Raw genomic sequence first — 20833 nt, forward strand, 5'->3', positions numbered from 1 at the left:
ATGTGAAAGGAGGGAGCTGTATCTTTGAAACGGAGACACGCACTTAAATGACTTACGGAAAACATACGAAAGAAAACCATAATGCTTGGATCAATTTGAATGTTAGCTTTTGTGTGCATGATAGAAAACACAACATACAAAGAAGGTTGATTATTAGTGCTACGTTTTGCCTTTACATTGTGACTTGTAACGTACAGTATCCCATTTCTTAATATTCAGAAATCTATGTGTAAATCTGTGCCTCTTTACTGCTGGATACCAGTGATGCTTGTATTCATTGTCAGAAATTTTCCAAAGAGCACCATAAATAAATGTCACAGCAAAGATCGGTTTTGTCTTGTTCGGATTCTTTTTTTATATTAAAATATAGCCCTCGGCTGTATCTAATAAAATTAAGCGCTCCGAGGCACTGCCCCTCACAAAGGGCAGCTATATAAATGCAAATTGTTGTGGTTATATTAAAATATAAATCCAGAAACAGAGAATGGCTTCAAAGCTCAGTGAATTTTCTGACACACTGAGAATGTTAAACATCTTTAGCAAATGTTATATATTAAATATATATATATATAATACACACACACACACTCAAAACTGCGACCTTTCCCTTTACTCAGTGAACACTGACCCTCTTCATGTCCCCCACCTGCTTCAACCCATATTATGTTTGCAACAAGTATCTGCCAGCCAGTCCATCTCACACAACTGTTGAGCAAGACCCCGGCTTTTGAAACTTTCTTTTCCCCAGCAATAGGTGGCACTCTTGTATGACAAATGGAATAGTTTGAAAGTTTCTATATTGTATCTTTTTTTAGGCATAAAAATGTGAACTGTCATTCATCCCTGTGTCCCAAGGTCATAATTAGCTAGATTATACTCTTGAATGCTTGTACACTTGTTAAAAGGAAGTGTAACTGAGTGCTGTTGTTTCCTGAATTCAACCATAAAAGATCAAAATACTCCAAGGTCAGTCTCAATGTCCCTTTGTCTCTGTCGTGCTTATATGAACATTGGGCAAATTCCATCATTGATAGGAGTGGTACTCACCTTCAGCTCAGTCTTCCTCCTCTTAAGAAACTTCAGTAAATTGTCCATTCTTAACGAATGCAGCAAATCTCCCATTGTCTGAGACACAAATCTACTTCTAAACCTCCCACAGGCAAAACTCTCTCTTAGAAGATTGTGATTTCCACCAAACCATTCAGTTTCGGCCATCACCCTAACATATGCAAGGTGCGGGTGAGAGGGAGAGGGTGTAGGGAGGGGTACGATAAAGGAGAGAGGTGTTGTTGTAAAAACATAAGCGAAAGACAACTTTAATCTGACTGGAAATTGATTCTGGACTAGACTCAAAACTATCCAGTGGAGATGGGTTTTATTAGACCCTTGTACAAATATTCACATACAGTACTTAAGACTTAAACACTCACTTCAACACAGTCAGTAAATACCAAATTAAAAATAACAAATGCACTACATTCTAACAAGGTCTGTGACAGTGACAAAACATTTACTGGCAATTTACTTTAGCTTTGCAATAGAAATTACCAGTACAGTTAGAATATTCCGGTAGAGTTTTACTGGCTATTCTGCAGGTCTTTACCTTGTTAACAGTTTCAGGATTTAAAGAAATTTTTCCTTTTTTTTTTAAAGTCACATTTCAGTGGGACAAATATTAAAACAGTCTCCTATTCACAATTTCATGCTAAAAAAGTAGCTTGGAAAAAATCTATTTAAATTCACAAACATTTACACTTCACAGGTTTACAATCTTAAGTTTTATTTGGATTTCCTTCGTTTTGTTTGCGTAGGGCTGGTGCCTGTACTGTTATCTAGAAGGAAAAACAAGAGGGTTAATGTAATTTGAAAAAAAATGCAGGTATAAGCATCATAAATCTGTCTTTGGGTTATTTTTATTTATTTGTTTGTTTGTTTGTTTATTTATTTATTTTTACACACACCCAAAGAGTATAGGGACGTAATCTATACAAACCTTTTTGAAACTGACCATTATATTATAACCCCCATCCCCCAAACTCTAGTACACTACACAAGATTAATGTATTTATGAAGCTGGACCACATTGAAGCAAAAGGAACATAACAATGCAAAACTCAATCATTTTGCCCATCCATGTCCTCCCAAAAAATGAACATATTTAAAATGTATTTCTGTACATTATTATAAATTGGAAATCCTCCCCACATCTAAAATAATGAATTATTGCTTAAATGATTTATTAAAGTCACATTTCAGTAGGACAAATATTAAAGTAAGCCAGTAATAAATAAATTACTTTCAGCAATAAAAGTACAGGGTGACCAAAATGTCAAAAGTCATGATACCATTGCAATGTCTCATAGGTCTTAATTAATTTTTTTAAGAAAGATAATAGGGTAGATATCACGACTGTTTGGTTACACCGTACAAGCCAAACTGTGAGCAATAACTACGCTACCTTTTGCTGCGTTCGTTGAAGAACCTGGCCTCGATGGCCTCTTCCTTTGTCCGTTCTCCGAAGATTCTGGAACTGATGGACCCTCTTCACCTTCTTTTTCAGTCTTTGTACTTCTTCTACTCGGACTTTTTGACTTTTCTACACTCGTTTTTACTTCGTTGTTGCTGGAAGTAGGAAGACAGAAAGAGTTTCCTCTGATTAAAAAAAGAACTTTAATGGGAAGAAATGCGAAAGAATAAAAAAAAGTGAATGGGATTCATTTTAAATGAATCCATTTGAATAGGCATCACCGGCAACACACCCACCTCTGCCCAGTTTCTAATCCGGCAGTGGATTCCTCTCCTGCGACAAAACAAAATAAAAAAGTTGTCAATTGGAATGCTTTTATGGTAATTACGCATTAACAGTCAGCTATCTGCACCATTTACTAGTCCTATAGTAAAGCCACTCTGAAGCTGAAACTGAACTAATCCAGATAGATCAACAATTCTACTGTTTTGCTACAAAAAGGTAGTTCCCACAAACACAATACTGTCAGCATGAAATATCATTCAAATTAGCAGTCAGAACCCAGTAATCTCTTTCCTATGTCTGGATTTTTAGGACGAGTTTTGATAAAATTGTACAACACAGTGTTTACAAGACATTCAATAAGGACTAACATGCCACACAGGGAAGTATGGAAAGATTACAGGTGGAAAATTCATTAGAGGAGCAGATAAATCTGGAGTATATATAAATAAATCTTTATAGGTGAGATACAAGTAGGCAAGCCCAATAAAACTAAAGCAAATTAAATTCTGCTTTTATAAGTATGGCCACTATAAACCTTTCAGTTCTCTTTCTTGTAAAACAACTACACAATTCTTCCCAATTGGTTTTAGTTTAAACTCTCGCCTTGAGAAATTCACTGGCATAGGACCTCTCAACAAATCAGAGGGTCTGGCATCCAAGCACTATGTTATAAAATAACTATCGATCTGAAGATACCACATGCAGATTAGGACTGTCCTACCGTTTTTCAAAATGGTCCCTTGTTGCACTCTACTGGATGACTCCTGATCTGGAGCAACTTCAGGTACTGTTCAAAAAATAAGAGAAAAGAGTAAAAAGTGCCTAAAATTCAGGTACTAATTTGTTTATCTAACTCAAATGATATAAACAAACAAAAATATATAGCTCCTTTCACGTTGGAAGGATGTCCCAAAGCGCTGAGAGTTTGAAATACACTGTGTTATACGCAACTGATAGTTATTCTGTATGTCCTGAAACTTGTATTGGAAAAAGATCAGCGCTTCAATAAGAATTCAGTTTGAGTGAAGATTAGTTTAATCATAAAAGTTGCGCATGACAAGAAACTCTAAACACCATCTTCACAGGACCTCAAAAATGACTTACTTGTGGTCAAGGGTCCTTTCTCTGAAGACTCCAAAGTCTCTTTTTTCTCTGAATTCTCTTCACCTGTTAAACAATAGAAATATACAAAAAGTATGGATTGGTGACCATGTTTTTTTTAATGACTTTATACTTGTATTGATAATACAAGAAGTATTTTGAGAAGTGTCTGACACTTACAGAATGTTAGCAGTAAGCAATAAGTAAGGGGGGATGTAAATTTTGCAGTGGGATATTTCACAGGTACATCAGATTGGTTTAACTGCTGTACATATGTGTCTTAATATCTTCATAATATTAATTTAGGGTGCTATACTGTGGTGGTATTCCAACAATCAGAACCTTGCTAATAATGTTCTAAGAAGGTGAATGAAATGAAACCTTGGCACATACCTACAGAGATGGCAAACAGGAGGAAAACAATCCCGTTGTCTTAAGATGACGTTCGTGAAAATAGTTGGAACGAAAGCAAAATAATCAAAGAGAATTAAAACAGGTCACCTCCTGGCCTTCAAGTGGCAGTGAGTCACTTGGCTGAAGGGGCAGTTAACAATTTTTTAAAAATTTTAAATAAAAAACAATGGGAGAAATGGCTTTCTGGGGGTTACCTCACAAATATTCCACATGAGGTCACTGTCAACAGTTTACTCAAAGGTATAGCTTTACATAGGCTGTACAGCACCAAAACGTGCCATGGCCCATTCAGTTCAATTAGTCTGTGCCGTTTTTTCTACACCCAGTGTTGATTCTTTCAAACACAGATTAGATAGTTTTCTTTTAGGAAATAACATTATGGGATTAATACACAGGTAATTCGCGACATATGTTCATACGGGACCGCCAGGAAGGTGGGAGGCGATCTGAATGGACCTTGGTCTTTTTTTGTCTAGCATTTCTTATGTTCAATGTGAGCCTCTCCCTATCCCCTTCCCATACTCCTTCGTTCCCTTCACTCTTGAGCGTAGATTTTTAAAAGTAAGGGAAGATATAGAAAAAGGACAGAGAAATCCACACATATGGTTGCCTTACTAACCATTCAGTAACTTGAAATTAGACAAAGTTTAAGGCACAACCTGCTGATACCCATTTCTGTGGACATGGTTAAGCTCAGAAATATGTGCATTCAATAATCAAAACAATATTCCATGTTGCATTACCAGTATCCACTGTAAAACAGAAAACACTGCGATGCAACCAATGTTGAGGGAAGAAGAAAGGCAGAAAGAAATAAAAGTTAATGATCTGCACACAGTACTGGAAACTGCCTTAAATGTAATTAGGATGATGCTGGCAAACAAATGTCTAAAAATATGACCAGGGGTTTGCCAGAGCTAGAACTCAAGACTATAACCATTAAATGTCGATTTTCCAGGTCATGGACTTAACGAGGGGGCATGGAGGAGAATAAAAACACACGATACTGGAGCTAAACTTTAAATGGTTCCATATATATTTGGTGACAAAAGATAAACTATAATTTTAAGGCTAAAAAAACCATAAATTATCAACTTCAGATTCCTCCTGCCCATTTAGTGGATCAGGTGGACTTGAAATGATCCTGGTTATCTATTTTGAACATTGCTCATGCCCATATTCCTCCCTCATCCAAACAACTCAAAAACTATTTGTTGCACTGCTGAATGTGGGATAATCTTGGTGCAGATTAACTGCCATTTTGGCCATTGTAATATTCCACTACACTTCAAATACAATGTGATGCGCTGGGAGACATTTCAATGGAAGGCGTAAAATGATTCCTAGTCAGAAATTCAAATTGGAAAAAAAGACTGCAAGTTAATATTTACTTAGTTTATAAAAAAAATCCTGCAGTGACATGCAGAGTACCAACTAGATACCTGTATTTGGAAGATGTTCTTTATTTGTTCCCACTCTCTCTGCTGACATACATCTTCCCTCAGACTGTGAGAGTGCAAGACAGCTATCACCAACAGGTACTACAGGGTTCTGGGGAGAGATGGCCGACGTTACATTGCTTTGAGGAGTGCTATTCAATGAACTTGCAGGTGACGAAACAGAAACAGTAGAAGTAGAGCTGCTAGTTGTACCAAGTATGATGTTAACAAAAGTGCCTACGTCTGGATGACTAGCTGAAGGAAGATTAGTGGTCTGATTAGCTTCTGTAGGAGGAGCTCCTCCTTCAGCACTACTGGGAACCGTTGCTCTTTGCACCTGATCGTCAACACCTGGAGAAGCCAATTCAGATGCTGAAAGGTCATCTTTTTTATCAGGGGATGCCTTTTGACATGCCTTGGTCATAAGGAACTGACCAATCTTATCTACCTTCCCTCTTCCTTTCGTGGATGAAATTGGACTTCGTCTACTATTAGAAGAGCTACCTGGGCTACCTGACGTAGGTGACGTTGCAACTGCCGTTGGCTGAGATGAAGCTGGAGAACTTTGGTCAACCACGGTGGCAGAATTCTGAAGAGGCTCACTGAGGGCAGCGTCCACGGCTGGTCTGTGAGGAGAGGGTGACGAGGCATTTGGAGGGGCTGGAGAACCGGACAGAGGTTGAAGAGGAGACGCAGGTGATATCTGAACTGCAGTTCTATTTGTTGGTCCAGCAGTGGAGTTCGTGGAGCTACTGACAGATGATGCTGTGGTGGAGACTCCAGGGCATGATGAAACTGGAACATTAGGTGAGACCTGGAGAGCTTCAACTACAGCAACAGACTTCGATGCTAAAGTGGATGTTGCGGGCATGGATACACTAGGCACTGTGGCTGACTGAGATATTGGAGGTTCTTTCACAACCTTGAACAGAGATGTATTTAGAAAGACAGGTGCCGTTAGAAGTGTTGACTGTGAACTGGACTGTACCACTGGCAGGGCCTCAGATACTATTACTTTGTTACATATGGATGGCAATGAACTGACAGAGGAAACCATGGCGGGCTGGATTTGGGCTTGTGCAGGTGCTGAAACATTAGCTGTGGACCTAATAGGACTGGAACTTACAAAAACTGTAATTTGATTTGAAGCAGAAATGGATGCTGATACCACTGGTGTGGGTATCGTTGCCGGGCCACTTTGAGTCACAGAAGTATTTGATGCTCCTGAATCTTGTTGTGATGTGACTGAGCTGTTCTCACCAACGACTTGTGGTGATGAGACTGATGTGCTCGCGTTTTCTGTAACATTAGGTTGGCCTGACGTTACTGCTTTATCTTTGTCTCCAGAATGTTCCACTGGACTGGATCCAATGGGCTTAACTGTAACGTTGGGTGCACCAGAACTGTCCAGCAACTGATTTAGTGAAATTGGAGCTTCTCTTACAACTGGTGAAGCCACACTTTTCTCATCACTGGACTTGCTGATTTCCAGAGCTTTATTTCCGTTCTTTATTTGAGACTCAGAAACATTACTCTTCTCCTGCTTGCTTATGCTCAGAGGATTACATTCCAAACTCGTCTGTTCTTTATTAATGGAGGCCAACTGTTTCAATGCATCATTTCCAGGTGGATTATGAACTTCCTTGAGGTCTTCGGGAGGGTTACTCCAAACCCTTATAGAAACTGCTGGATTTTGCATACCTGAAGTGCTATTTATAGGATCGCTCGAGTTGCCAGTAACGGAACTCGCCGAAACTGGGCCAGAATTCACTGGAACATTCTTCTGTACATCCATACTCGACAAAAGTGCTGGATTCTGTTGAGGGGTTGAGGGGGCTTTCAAGGCTTTTGCACCTTGCCTGACTGGGATCTGACCAGTTTTTCTCCCAGAACCAGTGCTAGCCCTCCTGCTGGCACTGGGACTCGCTCGCTTCCCAGTTCCTTGTTTTCCTGAACTGACGATCACTGTATCCAGTTTGTTTACTTGTGAAGCAGTGGGAATGGGCGGGTTATTGGAGATTGAAGGCATGCTTGATGGTGCCTGACCAATTGCTTTCAGAGTGGTTGGGTTTAGACCTTGTTGATCAAATCCTCTATTTAGCGGGTGCTGCCGAGGAGGCGGGAGGATATTGATTGGTGGAGGAAAGAGACCTGCAATAGAAGCATTCAGCCTCTCAGGAGATAAACTGATCTCTGAGGGTTCGGTGCTGGATGGTCGGTTAGTGGGAGTATGAGGAAAGTAGGGCCTGGGACTTGCTCGGTTTGGTGTTTTTGGTCTAGAGGTCTGAGTATTCGCAGTAGAGTTCGGGAAATGAAGATTGTGAGCACCTTGCAAAGAAATAGTTGCTTGCTGCTGTTGGCCTGTGCCCTGAGGTGCTGTGATCTGTGAATGTCCTGGTTTTGCCCCAGTAATAAGTACTTGGTTAGGTGGAGGAACAGACTGTGGTCCTGAATTGGTTTGAACAACAGAAAGCGGAAGGTCAGGTCCCATTCCTTCTTGGTGTGTAGGTGGGTTTCCTTCCTCGGTTGCTGATGGAACATTCTGTAGATTTTCCTGGAAGGGCATTTTCCTTAGAGAGTTGCCAGTTTGATGGCCAACTAACAGGGGCATTCTTGGTTTGTCCGGTGAGGGAGGTACTCCAGTTTGGCCAGGCAAACTAACCATGACCGGCATACTACCAGTTGGGGTCATTGGCATTCTTGAAACATCAGGAGTCAAGGGAGTCTTCTGTGGATGTGGGCCTGGAGTCATTGGAATCTTAATGGCCTTAGATGGGTCCTGTTGCTGCTGCTGTTGTTGCTGCTGCTGCTGCTGTTGTTGCTTCATCATTAGCATCATCATCATCTGCTGCTGTTGCTGCTGTTGTTGTTGCTGCTGCTGTAGAGGCTGTAGTTGTGTCTGTTGTTGCTGCTGTGCGTGTTGCATGGGTTGAATAGTCGTAGGCTGCAAAGTTCTCTGATCAACTGCTTGCATGTGGAATCCTATAACAGAACGTAACATTGATCATAAATACACATGTCTACACATGGTAAATAAATATGAAGTTGGTTCCCTACAAGAAATTTTAATTTTTTTATTTATTTCATTTTAAAGTGATATCCTATTTCCTTTCTCAGAAAAATCCAGCATTTCACATTATTTTTAGCCATCGACATTTGCCGATTATTTATCAAGGATCTTAAACATTATTTTGAACGTTGGGAAGATGTCACTACTTTACCTAAAAAGGAAGTTTAATTGATTAGGGAATCAATTTTCTTAAAAGGGTGGGGGAAAAAAAATCCATCGGGGTAACCAATCACCTCTTCTGGAAAATGCATTAAGCATAAATGTCAGACGAAGACAATATCAGTTTTGATATCCCTCCATGGTGAAGTAGCTGGCCAACAATCACCATCTGGGATAGATGCAAAGTGATCGGAGATAGCACCACATCTGGTGCCCCTCCCACCACTTTTCATGTCGTCAGAATCCTCAAGAAAACAGGAAAAATTTATAAACTGTAAAAGAAAATGTATTTTACCTCCGGGTCGACTTGCAAATTCAGGTAATTTATTGGCTACCGGATCCATTCCTACTCCCTGTTCTACTGGTATTTGTTGTTGTTCTGCATCATCCAGACCCTGCTGCAGCTGATGGGCATCTGAAACTCTAAAACAAGTAAAAGGAGTGAATAATATTTGAAAAACACGTTATTTCAGATATAAAATTATTTGCTAGCAGGGTGGCAGGTCGGGCAAGATTGTTGATACTCCAGTACATTGTGCCTCATGTCGGATTCCTAAAGACAAACAATTCTCCATCTATGGCTCGATATCAGCAGTGATCAGCAGCAACCATTGGCCACGAGGGGAAAAAAAACAGCATGGTATCAAAGCTGAACATTAACTTCCCTCCAACACTAAGTATTTAATTATATTTCAAAATTCTTATTACAAATATCTGGGGGCTGACCCCTTGCAAACATTCCATTTTCATGGGGATGGGAGAGATGTTACATAAAATAAAGGAAAATATTTTCCAAAAAATGTACAACGGTATGTCACTTATTAAATAATTAAGGCCGTACTCTTCAAATTCACAGCACCAGCATTGTAACGTGTCGGGACATTTCCGTTATCTAATACTTTCAAATGACTGATAATGAAATGCCCTTGAAAAGATGAAAAAAAAATTTAATGCTATTTTTGTAGAGAGCAATGAAATAATTCACTTACAAATGCTGGGACTGCTCCTCCGGCTGCTGAGCTCCACCCTTCTTCTTCTGTGACCGCGATGGTTTCTTTTTCTTAGGTTTGTTGGCATTCTGGTTGTTCTGTTTGTTGTTCATGGCAAACTGTGCCGACGTGATGTCACTCTGCAGCAGGTTTACAAGCAGCGGGCTGGTCAGAGTGATGTCCTTGTTGCCAGGAAAGCCAGAAGCATTGGGGATCGCCATCTGACCCCCACTCATATTGGCGCCGTAAGTGTTGTTGAAGGGCATCCCAAAATGTGGCCCGGCCGGGTTATTGCCCTGCATGGTCTGCATGTGAGTAGGAACCACATTTTGCTGCATTTGCACGTCAGGCAGCATCTGTGTTAGGTTGACATCATTGGCTGATGAGGCAGGGTCCCCATGCTGCTGAGCGAGGTGAGGTATTGGCGGCCTAAGTACTTGCCCCTGCATTGCAATTCCTTGGGGAGTATTGGCATTCAGAGAGCTCTGTTGAATCATCTGCGTGGAAAACTGAACCATGTTACCTTGCGAGTTTGTGGCGGGTCCCCTCATCATCTGGCCTTGCCCCGCTATTATGTTCTGCGGGTTCGGATTATTGAACCCTTGTTTGTTTCCCTGCACCTGACTAACAACAATCTGTTCGGGGAGCCCCATCATCTGGCTTTGCTGGAGGATGACTTGACCCTGGGGCCCTGTTAGTTGCCCGTGAGTAGCCATTATTTGTTGCTTGGGTGGAGTCATCCTCTGCCCCGTCAGACCAATGCTGTGGCTTTGGGAGGACGCCATCATCATTTGGCTTTGGATGAGTTGCGGACGTGAAATGATCATCTGGTTTGACGGATGTAGACCTTGAGATTGAACATTCAGCATTTGACTTTGTGATGATGCAATCTGTTGGTGCATTCCAATCAGCTGTGACTGAGGCTGTCCCTGTACGTTACCCATATTCCCTTGAGGACCACTAACCGACTGCTGATTATTCATGTTTCCGTGAAGTCCCAGATTTGTTTGCATCACATTCGGTGGCCCGTGAGCCTGGATATTCATCGAATTTTGTGAAGTAGCATTACCTGGACCACCTAGAAACAAAAAAAAAACACTTTATTCCAAACTAATCTTGCATCAACATTTACAGCTCTCTTTCCCAATCCTACCGGGAAACAGACACGAGGAAGAAAGAACTGCATTAGAAATAGTAGCAGAGAAAGGGAATATTCGAGAATCTCAGTGGTTCTAAGAAACATTACAGCAACACACTGCCAGATTACTAGAAGATTGGTTAATCGCGACTTCTGAATTATTGGGGTGGGGGAGGGATGAAATATAACAGTGGCAATGGTATCTCACAACATTCAGAACTATTTTCGAACAAAAACGTGGGATGATACCAGGACTTCTCGAAGTATGTGCTTCTAGATACTTTATTTTTAACTGTCCCTTTATTTGCACGTGAGAGATTATTCTCTCATCAATATATACTCACGACACTCAAATGTCTTTAAAAGTTTCACAAGAGGGTAATGAGAGCTAATTTGACTGGATGGATACAAAAGGCTCCCAATATCAGTTTTTAAATAAAAAATGCTGACTTAATTATTTACCCAGATCATTAGATTTACTAAAATACATTCTTTAGTCATTGGCACCATGCTATTTTTCCCCCCATAAATAATGAGAACTTTCCATTATTTATATTGCACTTGCTAGGAACTAAATTATCCAATACAAAAGCAGCTTTAGTTGTCTGAAGTACCAACCTGTATGTTGTATAGTCTGATTGGGCTGCAGTTGTAGAGGTCCACTGTTAATTGAGGTGCCAGATATAACACCTTGGTTTACCTGGCCTTGGTTGAAGTTTTGATTGGGCTGTCCTACAGAAAAAACTGGTGGAAGGTGTTTTGGCATGTCTAAGGGAGGAATAATAAACATGTTTTTGTTAATTTGATTGCCAATACCTGTCCTAATCAATTCTCATTCAGAAGAATAGTCATCAAAGCGTCTATAAATGTTGCTAATGTCCCTTCATGGAATCAGATATTACACAATAATGGGTTTGTCATTTATCTACAGAAACATAAGAAGCTGGCAGAAAGATGTGGTGGGGGGGGATAGGAAAAAAAACAACTGAATGAAATTTCTTCTCATTTCTGTCGAGAGAGAGAAAAAAATAGAATCTTTTATCAACTATTGGTATTCAATTTATTTCAGGGGGAAGAGACATTTGAGGGCTTTATTAATATACAACAAGTTCCAAGAATATCTGCAAACCTGGCCTAGCATTTCATCCAGTTACTGAATATAATCGCGTAAGACAATCACAATGTTTAATAGCCGAGTTTAACTGAACCAAAAACTGTAATACTTACTTCCCATACCAGAATGTAAATTCTGTGCCACCTGATTTGCTTGCATCATCAGCAAATTTCCCTGCTGAACCATAGGCCCTCGGCTGGGAGAACTCTGGCACACGGTGGGCTGGAATGCCTGAGGGTGGGAGCTGCTCTGTGGTGCTCTGGATCCTATATGCTGTTGTGGCTGGTTCACTGTGGGCGACGATGATGGGGAGCTCTGCTGGAAAGAGGATGGAGATGAGGCCGGTGACTTGTTCGTTAAGTGAGGTTGTTGTAAGGGTGTAGGCACTCGAGAAGGTCCACCTTGAAGGCTCTTAGGGGGCGGCGATGCAAACTGTGGTGAGCTGCAGACTTGAGAAAATGACTGATGGGCTTGAGCGGTTTGCTGGCTTCCAAATGGGTAGGGAGGGGGAGGGTGAGGTGGTGTCTGGACAGTGGCTAGAGAAGGTCTGGTCTGAAGTTGCTGAGGTTGCATTTGTCCAGGGGCTTTCTTCCAGATCTGACTGGCCATGGTTCCCATGGGCCCCTGGGGAGGAGGTTGAAGTCCCCCTGCTGAGGCTTGGTTCCACGTGGCAGCTATGGAGATCTGAGCAGGATTGAATGGACGGCCTCCCTGCTGTTGTTGGTGCTGCTGTAGATTAGCTGGTGCTATCTGTCTGTTCATCGACATTGTTTGCATAGGGTGAGGCTGTGGAGGCAATGATCCAGAAGGGTGACCCGCAGACTGCAGGTTTAGATTTGACAGGATAGGATCCATACCTAAACAATAACAAAACAACACACTTGCATTTAATTTGGAAATTTCAAGGATGTAATATGACTGGAAGTTTATTATTGTATTTTAATTGCAGATATTTAAAGAAAACAAAATATTACATTTGATCATTCAATATAAGTCAACATTCTGCCAGGTTCATCATTTCAGAGATAGCTATAAACTGTCTGTTACAGACTTCCTCAGGCATTGTCAGCTCGCAACTGAACGCTTCAAATAATGCACAAAAGTGTCACATTCTGGAGATAAAAATAATTCACAAATGAGTTTTGCACGATTGTTTGCAATCCAGATTTCAAATGGATATTCCTCTCCTTTCCTTTTGCCCTACCTTTTCAGTTTGTAATTTGGAGCTCCTTTTTCATTATAATTACTATTTTATCTTTCACTCTGCCTTGAACCAGAGAAAATATGCTATTTTAGTGCTTGGGTGTATGAAGGATCCCAATAAGTACATGTTAATGTAGGCACATCTCTCTACAGGGTTTTAAGAATGAACTTCTTCCTTACCAGACTGTGACATGGGTCGAGGAGCCTGATGTGGACCTCGGTTTTGTAGCAGCTCTGAACTTGGTCCACCACCAATCAAGGATGTCCCCACATTGCTAGTCGAAGGGAGCATCACAGCAGATGGATTACTAACTCTAATCAAACCTAACAGAAAGAAAAAATATTGAATTGCAATGCCGTGGAGTTATTTGTTGTGCTGCTCTTTCAAATAATTATTTCAGAATACTCTCCAAATATTTTTCTGATGCCCATTAATATAATTCATTTTGTAATCACTTTTCTAGCAGAACCAATGTGCATTACAGTTCTCAAAACTGTACACCATCTGCTGTAACATAGCATAATTCACTGCATATTAGACTTGATATTAGACTATTATCCTTGCTGTATTTAAATTTAATTTATATCAATTTAAAACATATATTCCTCCATGCATTTATCCCAAAATCATTGAATGTAAAAAAGAGACCAATAGTGTTAACACTAGCACCATGAATGGTACCCCAAAAATGAATATTACTTACTCAGTAGTTTAGGAGAAGGAGAAAGAGGATAAGAAAAGTATGAAATGTTACAGAATAATTCTACCAGATATAAAACAACAGAAAACATTTCTATGGAAAAAGTTCAGGTTTGCTTGCAAAAAAATGCGATTATAGACCTTTCTTTGTGGATTGACTAGATAACGGAATATGGATCGGTAAAATATTTGATTTACCTTGACCTCCTGGTTCCATTCGGATCTGATTCACAGGGCCATTTATCCTGACCTCTTGTCCTCTGTGCTGCACTAAAGCCAAGTTAATTATCCCCTCGCCTGAAAATAATGAATCTCAGTTTAAAACACACAAAAAAGCTTTCAGGACATTTTAGATGTCTTATTTTAAAAGTCTAAAACAATTATGTGAAAGAAAGCCTTTTCCACCCCCCTTTTCTCAGGTTTTGGTGTAAGAGAGAATGCTCTGGATTTTGAATCAGTTAACAGTGTAAAGTTGGGGTAAAGAAATAAAATGTTATTACGCATCAAAAATCATCAAATAGTGTCATGAAATCTTTCATAGCCCCCCACTCCCCCGAACAAGTTTTGGTTAAAAGTCTCATCCAAAAGATGATACCTCCGACAATGCAGCACTTCCTCAGAACTGCACTGTTGTGTAAGTACAGTAAGTACAGAAAGGGAAAGGGAAGTTGAGATTAACAATGATGGAAACAATCTCCAATGCCAACAAAAACTGCAAGAACCACTCCTAACAGAGAGTAAACTTTGAAAGAGGGAAAACAAAACTCAATACCTTCAATCTGCACGGAGAGGATTCCCAAGTCACGCAGCTGCTGGTTGTTATTCTGAGCCATCAGCCGCAATCGCTCCGCAGCTTCGCGGGGAATATTAAACGTTACCCGAACGCTATTCCATGGTTCCACTTTCTGTAGCCTCAATCTCTCAGATCCTGACAAAAACACGTACTTTAATAGCTTTCTCAACACTACTTCGCCACTAACCCTTCAAACTAATGTTGACTTCTGAATTATTTTCAAATACAGTACATCAAATTATAGTAACTAATATTAATACCAGATAAATCTGAAAAATGGTTTTAATCCTAACTTTCCTGTTCTTTTGCTTAATCCAAAATGTTGCACCACAACAGTAATTTTTAAGTAAAACACAACCTCAGCCATTTCCAGTCAACATTACAGCAAAGTGGGTGAGAATAAAAATGACTTAAAAATCTGGGAATATAAAATCACTTTAATATTACTCAATCTAATCAAATAGTTGTTTAACCCATTCACTACTGATGATACGAGTTCAGTTAAATCCTTACCAATATCCAGAAGGCATGGCATGTTGTTAATAATTGTGTCTAATTTATTGGTAAAGTCAGCATCCTTCATGTTCCCCCGAAATGCTATCAACACTGTGGAATCAACATCGCTGACTTCCAGGCTCAATTCTTCCTCTCCGAGAACCAGACCCAGATCCATATCTTCAATTGTCGTTGCCCTCACAGTGGTAAATGTACCTTCTAGATTTGGCAGGTCATCTGAATCCATTCTTTTAATGCTTCAGATTGGCGCAGGATAGTGAGCACAACAAGGCTGGTATCAAAATGAAAGAATTAATAAGGATGTCCAAACATTTTTACAGTCACATGCTTTTCAAAACCAATATTCAAAGCTATGTAAAATATTAATTAAACCATGGCTCTAGGGAATTCTGCGCTCCCGAGCCAGCTTCTTTTAATATAAAATTTTACAATTCATCTATTTTTAAAATAAAATTATCCATTTTCATAATGGTCTTCCTCATTTTTTACATTCCTTCTTCACATCGAACAGTGTTATTCAATCATGTAAACCAGAAAAAGGGAGGCATTGCTTCTTTAAAGGTTCAAACTTCAACAGAAAATGCACTGTACTTTTCTGATCTGCCCACGATACATTACAATTTTTACAAATCTTTGTATTTTCAAATGCAAGGAGTATAATTATAGAAAAGATACCAGGGAAAAATATTGGAAAAAAATTCATACAAAAACTGATATAATCAGCATAAAGCACTTTAACTCAAAGCGTGATAGATGGAATAACTTTGTATGTTTAAGAAAGACCACATTAAAAATGAGCAGTCTTACCAAGACCAAGTACAAATGGAAACCTCCAAAGCAGAAACACATAAACTGGCTCAGAATACCATATCAAATGATTCATGTAGCTGTCTTACAAGATAAACTGTTTATACTGTACTTCTACGCAAGCAGGCCACTGCACACATAGAAATTAGGGATCTCATGTTTTGGAGAATATTAAATTGTACTATTGATAAGATTACCCTCTTTAATCACTTCCCAGTATCTATATATGGCACACAGATTGTTTGTAATCTTACAGCGATGGCATCACAATTATGTACAAATAAAAAAGCACAGGTGAATAGGATTTCAGAAAAATACAAACTCCACTACTGTGACCAAAAAATAATGGTAGTCAGTACCAGCTAGGTAAATTCGACGTACTGACGCTAATTTATCCTGCAGAGACTTCAATATAAAAATATTAGGAAAACATTTTGAAAGTACAATTAATAGAGGAATTCAAAGACATCTGCAAGATCTATTAAATAAAGTTCCTTTCAAAAGGCAATCATCCTTGCATTTGATGTACACATAGCATTGAAAACAGAATGTTGACACATCTCAAAAGTGTTTTAGATGTAATTGCTGTCAATTGTAGTGACTGTGTATTCAAATGCAGATATGGCAGCTTATTTGCAATTACTAATGCCCCACCAAAAGCCATGAAGTGAATGACTAAATTCACTGCAACATTTATGAACCTTCCACAAAATGGAGCAAAATCAAAACACTGTATAAAGAATCAATAACTGTTTCAGTAATTGTACAATCCCCCGCAAAAAAATAATTTTAGTGCACACTTATGCACTGAAATACTACTGATTAGGCTGCCAAAACATTCAGTTAAATTTCCATCTATGCAAAAGTATTTATCAAGAAAATGCAACATAAAAATACACTCACTACACAAGTAACATTCCTGTGAAGGGCTTGGAGACAGTTTGGCAACGTGATAAACTGCTATATGAAATACTGGGTTATTATTGTTATTATTAATATGATGCTTTGATACCACCCTACTCACTTTAACAGTGACACAATATATTCAGAGAAGGTAACTTTCATACAAAAGTAGCGTGGAATACAAACAGGAAGAGATAAAGGAAAATCAACTAAACGAAGAAATAAAAATATCATTTCCAGGATGTGGCATGTTAGTTCTATTCCAGTAAATAAAACCATCAGAAACTGGTGGATGGACACAACTGTCATGCAAAAGTTATTCTGCAAGTTGACATTGTCACAGTGTAAATAAATAAATACATAATAAGAACATAAGAATTTGCTGGCGAAAGAAGACCAAGGTCCACCTGGTTTGCCTTCCACTATCCTGGCAGTCCCTTGACATGTCGTGTCCCAAACTATACACTGTAATCCCCAGATATTATTTTCTAGCAGAAATCTATCTGATTTGTTCTTGAAACAAACAACATTTCCTACTTCCACTGTCTCCCTGGGAGGGGGGGTGGGGGGGGTAAAGTGGGATTGGCACAATCTGTTAAGTGACACACAGAGAGTTTGAAAGCTATACACTGAGTGAGGCCCTCTGTCTTTGCAATGCAGTGCCGGCTCCTCTCCCTCCTGCCTCTCTCACTCACTCCCTCTCTGCTGTCTCCACTCACAAAACCAGCCATTCCCTCCTCCTCCCTCCCTCCATCCATCCCTCACACCCTCTCCTCCCTACCTCTCTCTCACACACACACTCACACTCGATATCTCTCCCTCTGCTGTTGGCCTAACAGACAGCCCAGGTGGGTGGGGGGGGGGGGAAGAGCCCACTTACATAACCTCCCTCCCTCCATCCACTTACATAACCTCCCTCCCTCCCTCCCTCCATCCTCTCCTCTCCCATCCCACGTACAAGGCCTTTCCATTACCTACACACACACACATTCGCCGGCTTCAACACTCCTCCTCCTCACTCTCCCATTCCTCGACGATGTTGTCTTCTTCTTCTTCTTCTTCTTCTGCCTCTGCTGCCACCTTGAACGTGTCCTCTCGTCTCTTAATTTTTTTTATTCTCCCCCCATCTCTCTCTCTATATATATATATAATATAAAAACTTTACCTCAATATCAGAAGGACACACACGGCAAGGGGGGGGGGTAAAAAAAACGACCAAAACTCCCTCCTCTCTCTCCCTCCCTCTCGCTCCTCTCCCCCACCTTCCTCCCTCCCTCTCTCCCTCTCGCTCTCCCCCCCTCCCTCTCGCTCCCCCCCTCCCTCTCCTCCCCTCCCTCCCTCTCGCTCTCTCTCCCCCACCTTCCTCCCTCTCTCCCCCCCCTCCCGCTCTCTCTCTCCCCCCCCTCCCGCTCTCTCTCTCCCCCCCCTCCCCTCTCTCTCCCCCCCCTCCCGCTCTCTCCCCCCCCCTCCCGCTCTCTCTCCCCCGCTCCCCCTCCCGCTCTCTCTCCCCCTCCCGCTCTCTCTCCCCTTCCCTCCCTCTCCCCCCCCCTCTCCCCCCCCCCCCCTCTCCCCCCCCCTCCCGCTCTCTCTCCCCCCCCCCCCTCTCCCCCCCCTCCCGCTCTCTCTCTCCCTTCCCCCTCCCTCTCCCCTCCCTCTCCCTCCCTCGCCACCCGTCAACGACAACAACAACAACAAGCAAACAAACAAACAGACGACAACCACCACCACCACCACAAGAAGAAGAGGAAGAAGAAGGCGGAGAGGAAGGAGATGGAGATGGAGAGAGAGAGAGAGAGAGGGAGAGTTGGGGGGGAAAAAAAAAAGCAAAAAAAAAACCCACCATTAAAAACAAATTAACACCGAACGACTCCCGGCCCCGGCCCCAGGCCCCGACCCCGCACTGTCCCGCGCTCCCATTGGTCCGGCCTCCCATCCTGCCAGTAACGGCCCACCTGATTGGTCCCCGAGCCCCGACCAATCAGCAAAGGGCACTAGCTCGCGTGACGTCATTGACCCCCCCCCCCCCCACCCACCCCATCTGTTGGGCATTGGCTTGACCTTCCTCCTGACACACTGTACCACACTGTATTAGAGCATTATTATGGGGAGGGTTTGGACCCGAGCTAAGGGGGGGGTTGGTGATGGGGGGGTTGGTGATGGGGGGTTGGTGATGGGGGGTTGGTGATGGGGAGGGGTTGGTGATGGGGAGGGGTTGGTGATGGGGGGGGGTTGGTGATGGGGGGGTTGGTGATGGGGGGGTTGGTGATGGGTTGGTGCGGGGGGGGGGGGGGGGGGGGGTGGGGGGGGGCGGGGGTGGAGGTCAGCGTTGGGATCCGGAGCAGCGATGGGAAGGGTAGGGGAGCTGCCAGAGGCGCGGTCGAAAGAGGATGGTCTCGAGGTGTGCCTTGAACAAGGCTCGGGAGGGAGCGGGGTGGCTGTGGGAATATTCGTGGAGCGAGGTGAATGCGTGGGATGGGAATGTGCTGAAAAGCCATTGATTCTCTTATTTTCCCCCCTCTCCCCCACCCCTCCTAATAGTCCCCATATTATAACAATCCTTGCCTTTGACATAGCACTTCATCTATCGCGAAACACGGCAGCCCCCCCCCCCCCCGCCATTCCACACACTGTCCCACAGTCAGATTGAGTGACCAATTTTTTTTCATAATATTATGGGGATGTTTACTGTTAACGTCTTACAACGTACACGAGCTACCGTAGTTTCAAATTAATTGTACATTATAGTCAAAACGTGAGGACTGTGACTGAGTACTTTGTGGAATAACAGGGCAGCCAATTTGCACACAGTGTCCCACCTCCAACAACGTAGCACTCCCTCCTTAGCAAACGTAGGCCTCCCTGTAGAATACAAATTGAATTGAAGTCCTGATTTGTAGCTTGACCCCACTACCTCCTCAATCGGAAGTTAAAGTCAGGACCTGGATGCAATAAAACATTAAAAAAAAATTGTAGAGTGCTATCAAGTGAGCCAAGAGAACACTACTTTTCCAAAGGCAGTGAAAATTGATTTTGGTTCTATCCATTCCCCACACAGATAATAAGATAGGAAATCTTTCAAAATAAACTGAAAATAATAGTAAATTGAAATCCCTATTTTCTCTATAATTCTTAATGCCCTCTATGATTCTTAAGTGAAAAAATAATTTAGAGCTTTCAATTTCTGGTCAAGCTTCTCATTGACAAGGCAGTAACCATGAAGATTCCATCTTAGTTATTAACAAAAACTTTGCATAAAATATACACATTCCAGTTTTATTCAACAAGGTACTTTATTTACAGAGCAAACTGTACCATAACAGCAACTGAATAAGTAAGACATTGTATGTATGGAAACCCTTGGCATTGGTTTGAACTCTTAAGCACTTAAATTAAGCAGTCACATCATTCACCAGTAACAATACAGAGTAATGTATTACTGCATTTTCAGTGACAATCGTTACAATATGATCCAAAATATTCACACTTCACATGTTTTTTTTCATCACCCAACATCAAACAATTATACAGAACACTAATCAAAGTCTATCAACTAAAGTGCAAATAAAATGTACCTTCCAGTGAATGTTTGGTTAATAATTTAGTAAGGGCAGAACCCAAGACTTCCCAAGTAAACCGACAGAAACTAGCCAATCGGACAGGATAATTTCTCTGTGGTTTGACACCAGCTTTCATCAATCGTGTAGCATAAAAGATGGAACCAGCCTTTTGGTGGCC

At 41.3% G+C, this 20833-nt stretch overlaps 1 protein-coding gene across 8 annotated transcripts; it reads right to left on the reverse strand.

Moving 5' to 3' along the window:
- Window positions 1–1358: 1358 nt before the first annotated feature.
- Window positions 1359–19031, reverse strand: ncoa6 (nuclear receptor coactivator 6). Of its 8 annotated transcripts, none has more exons than XM_042341776.1 (15): window positions 18939–19031; window positions 15386–15659; window positions 14852–15007; window positions 14278–14376; window positions 13560–13703; window positions 12290–13033; window positions 11681–11830; window positions 9925–11002; window positions 9231–9358; window positions 6220–8688; window positions 3857–3919; window positions 3474–3539; window positions 2764–2800; window positions 2459–2622; window positions 1359–1832 (listed from the first exon to the last, which is right to left on the reverse strand). In XM_042341776.1, the coding sequence occupies exons 2-15, from the start codon at window positions 15612–15614 to the stop codon at window positions 1780–1782; spliced, it is 5580 nt and encodes a 1859-aa protein (XP_042197710.1). In that variant the 5' UTR covers window positions 15615–15659; window positions 18939–19031; the 3' UTR covers window positions 1359–1779. The 8 variants fall into 8 exon arrangements, with proteins under 8 accessions (XP_042197710.1, XP_042197709.1, XP_042197706.1 ...); XM_042341775.1 differs by having other exon boundaries at window positions 6211–8688; XM_042341772.1 differs by having other exon boundaries at window positions 5710–8688.
- Between the last annotated feature and the right edge of the window lie 1802 nt (window positions 19032–20833).

This window comes from Callorhinchus milii, unplaced genomic scaffold (assembly GCF_018977255.1).
Source record: "Callorhinchus milii isolate IMCB2004 unplaced genomic scaffold, IMCB_Cmil_1.0 Scaffold18, whole genome shotgun sequence".
In the NCBI taxonomy this organism is placed as follows: Eukaryota; Metazoa; Chordata; class Chondrichthyes; order Chimaeriformes; family Callorhinchidae; genus Callorhinchus; species Callorhinchus milii.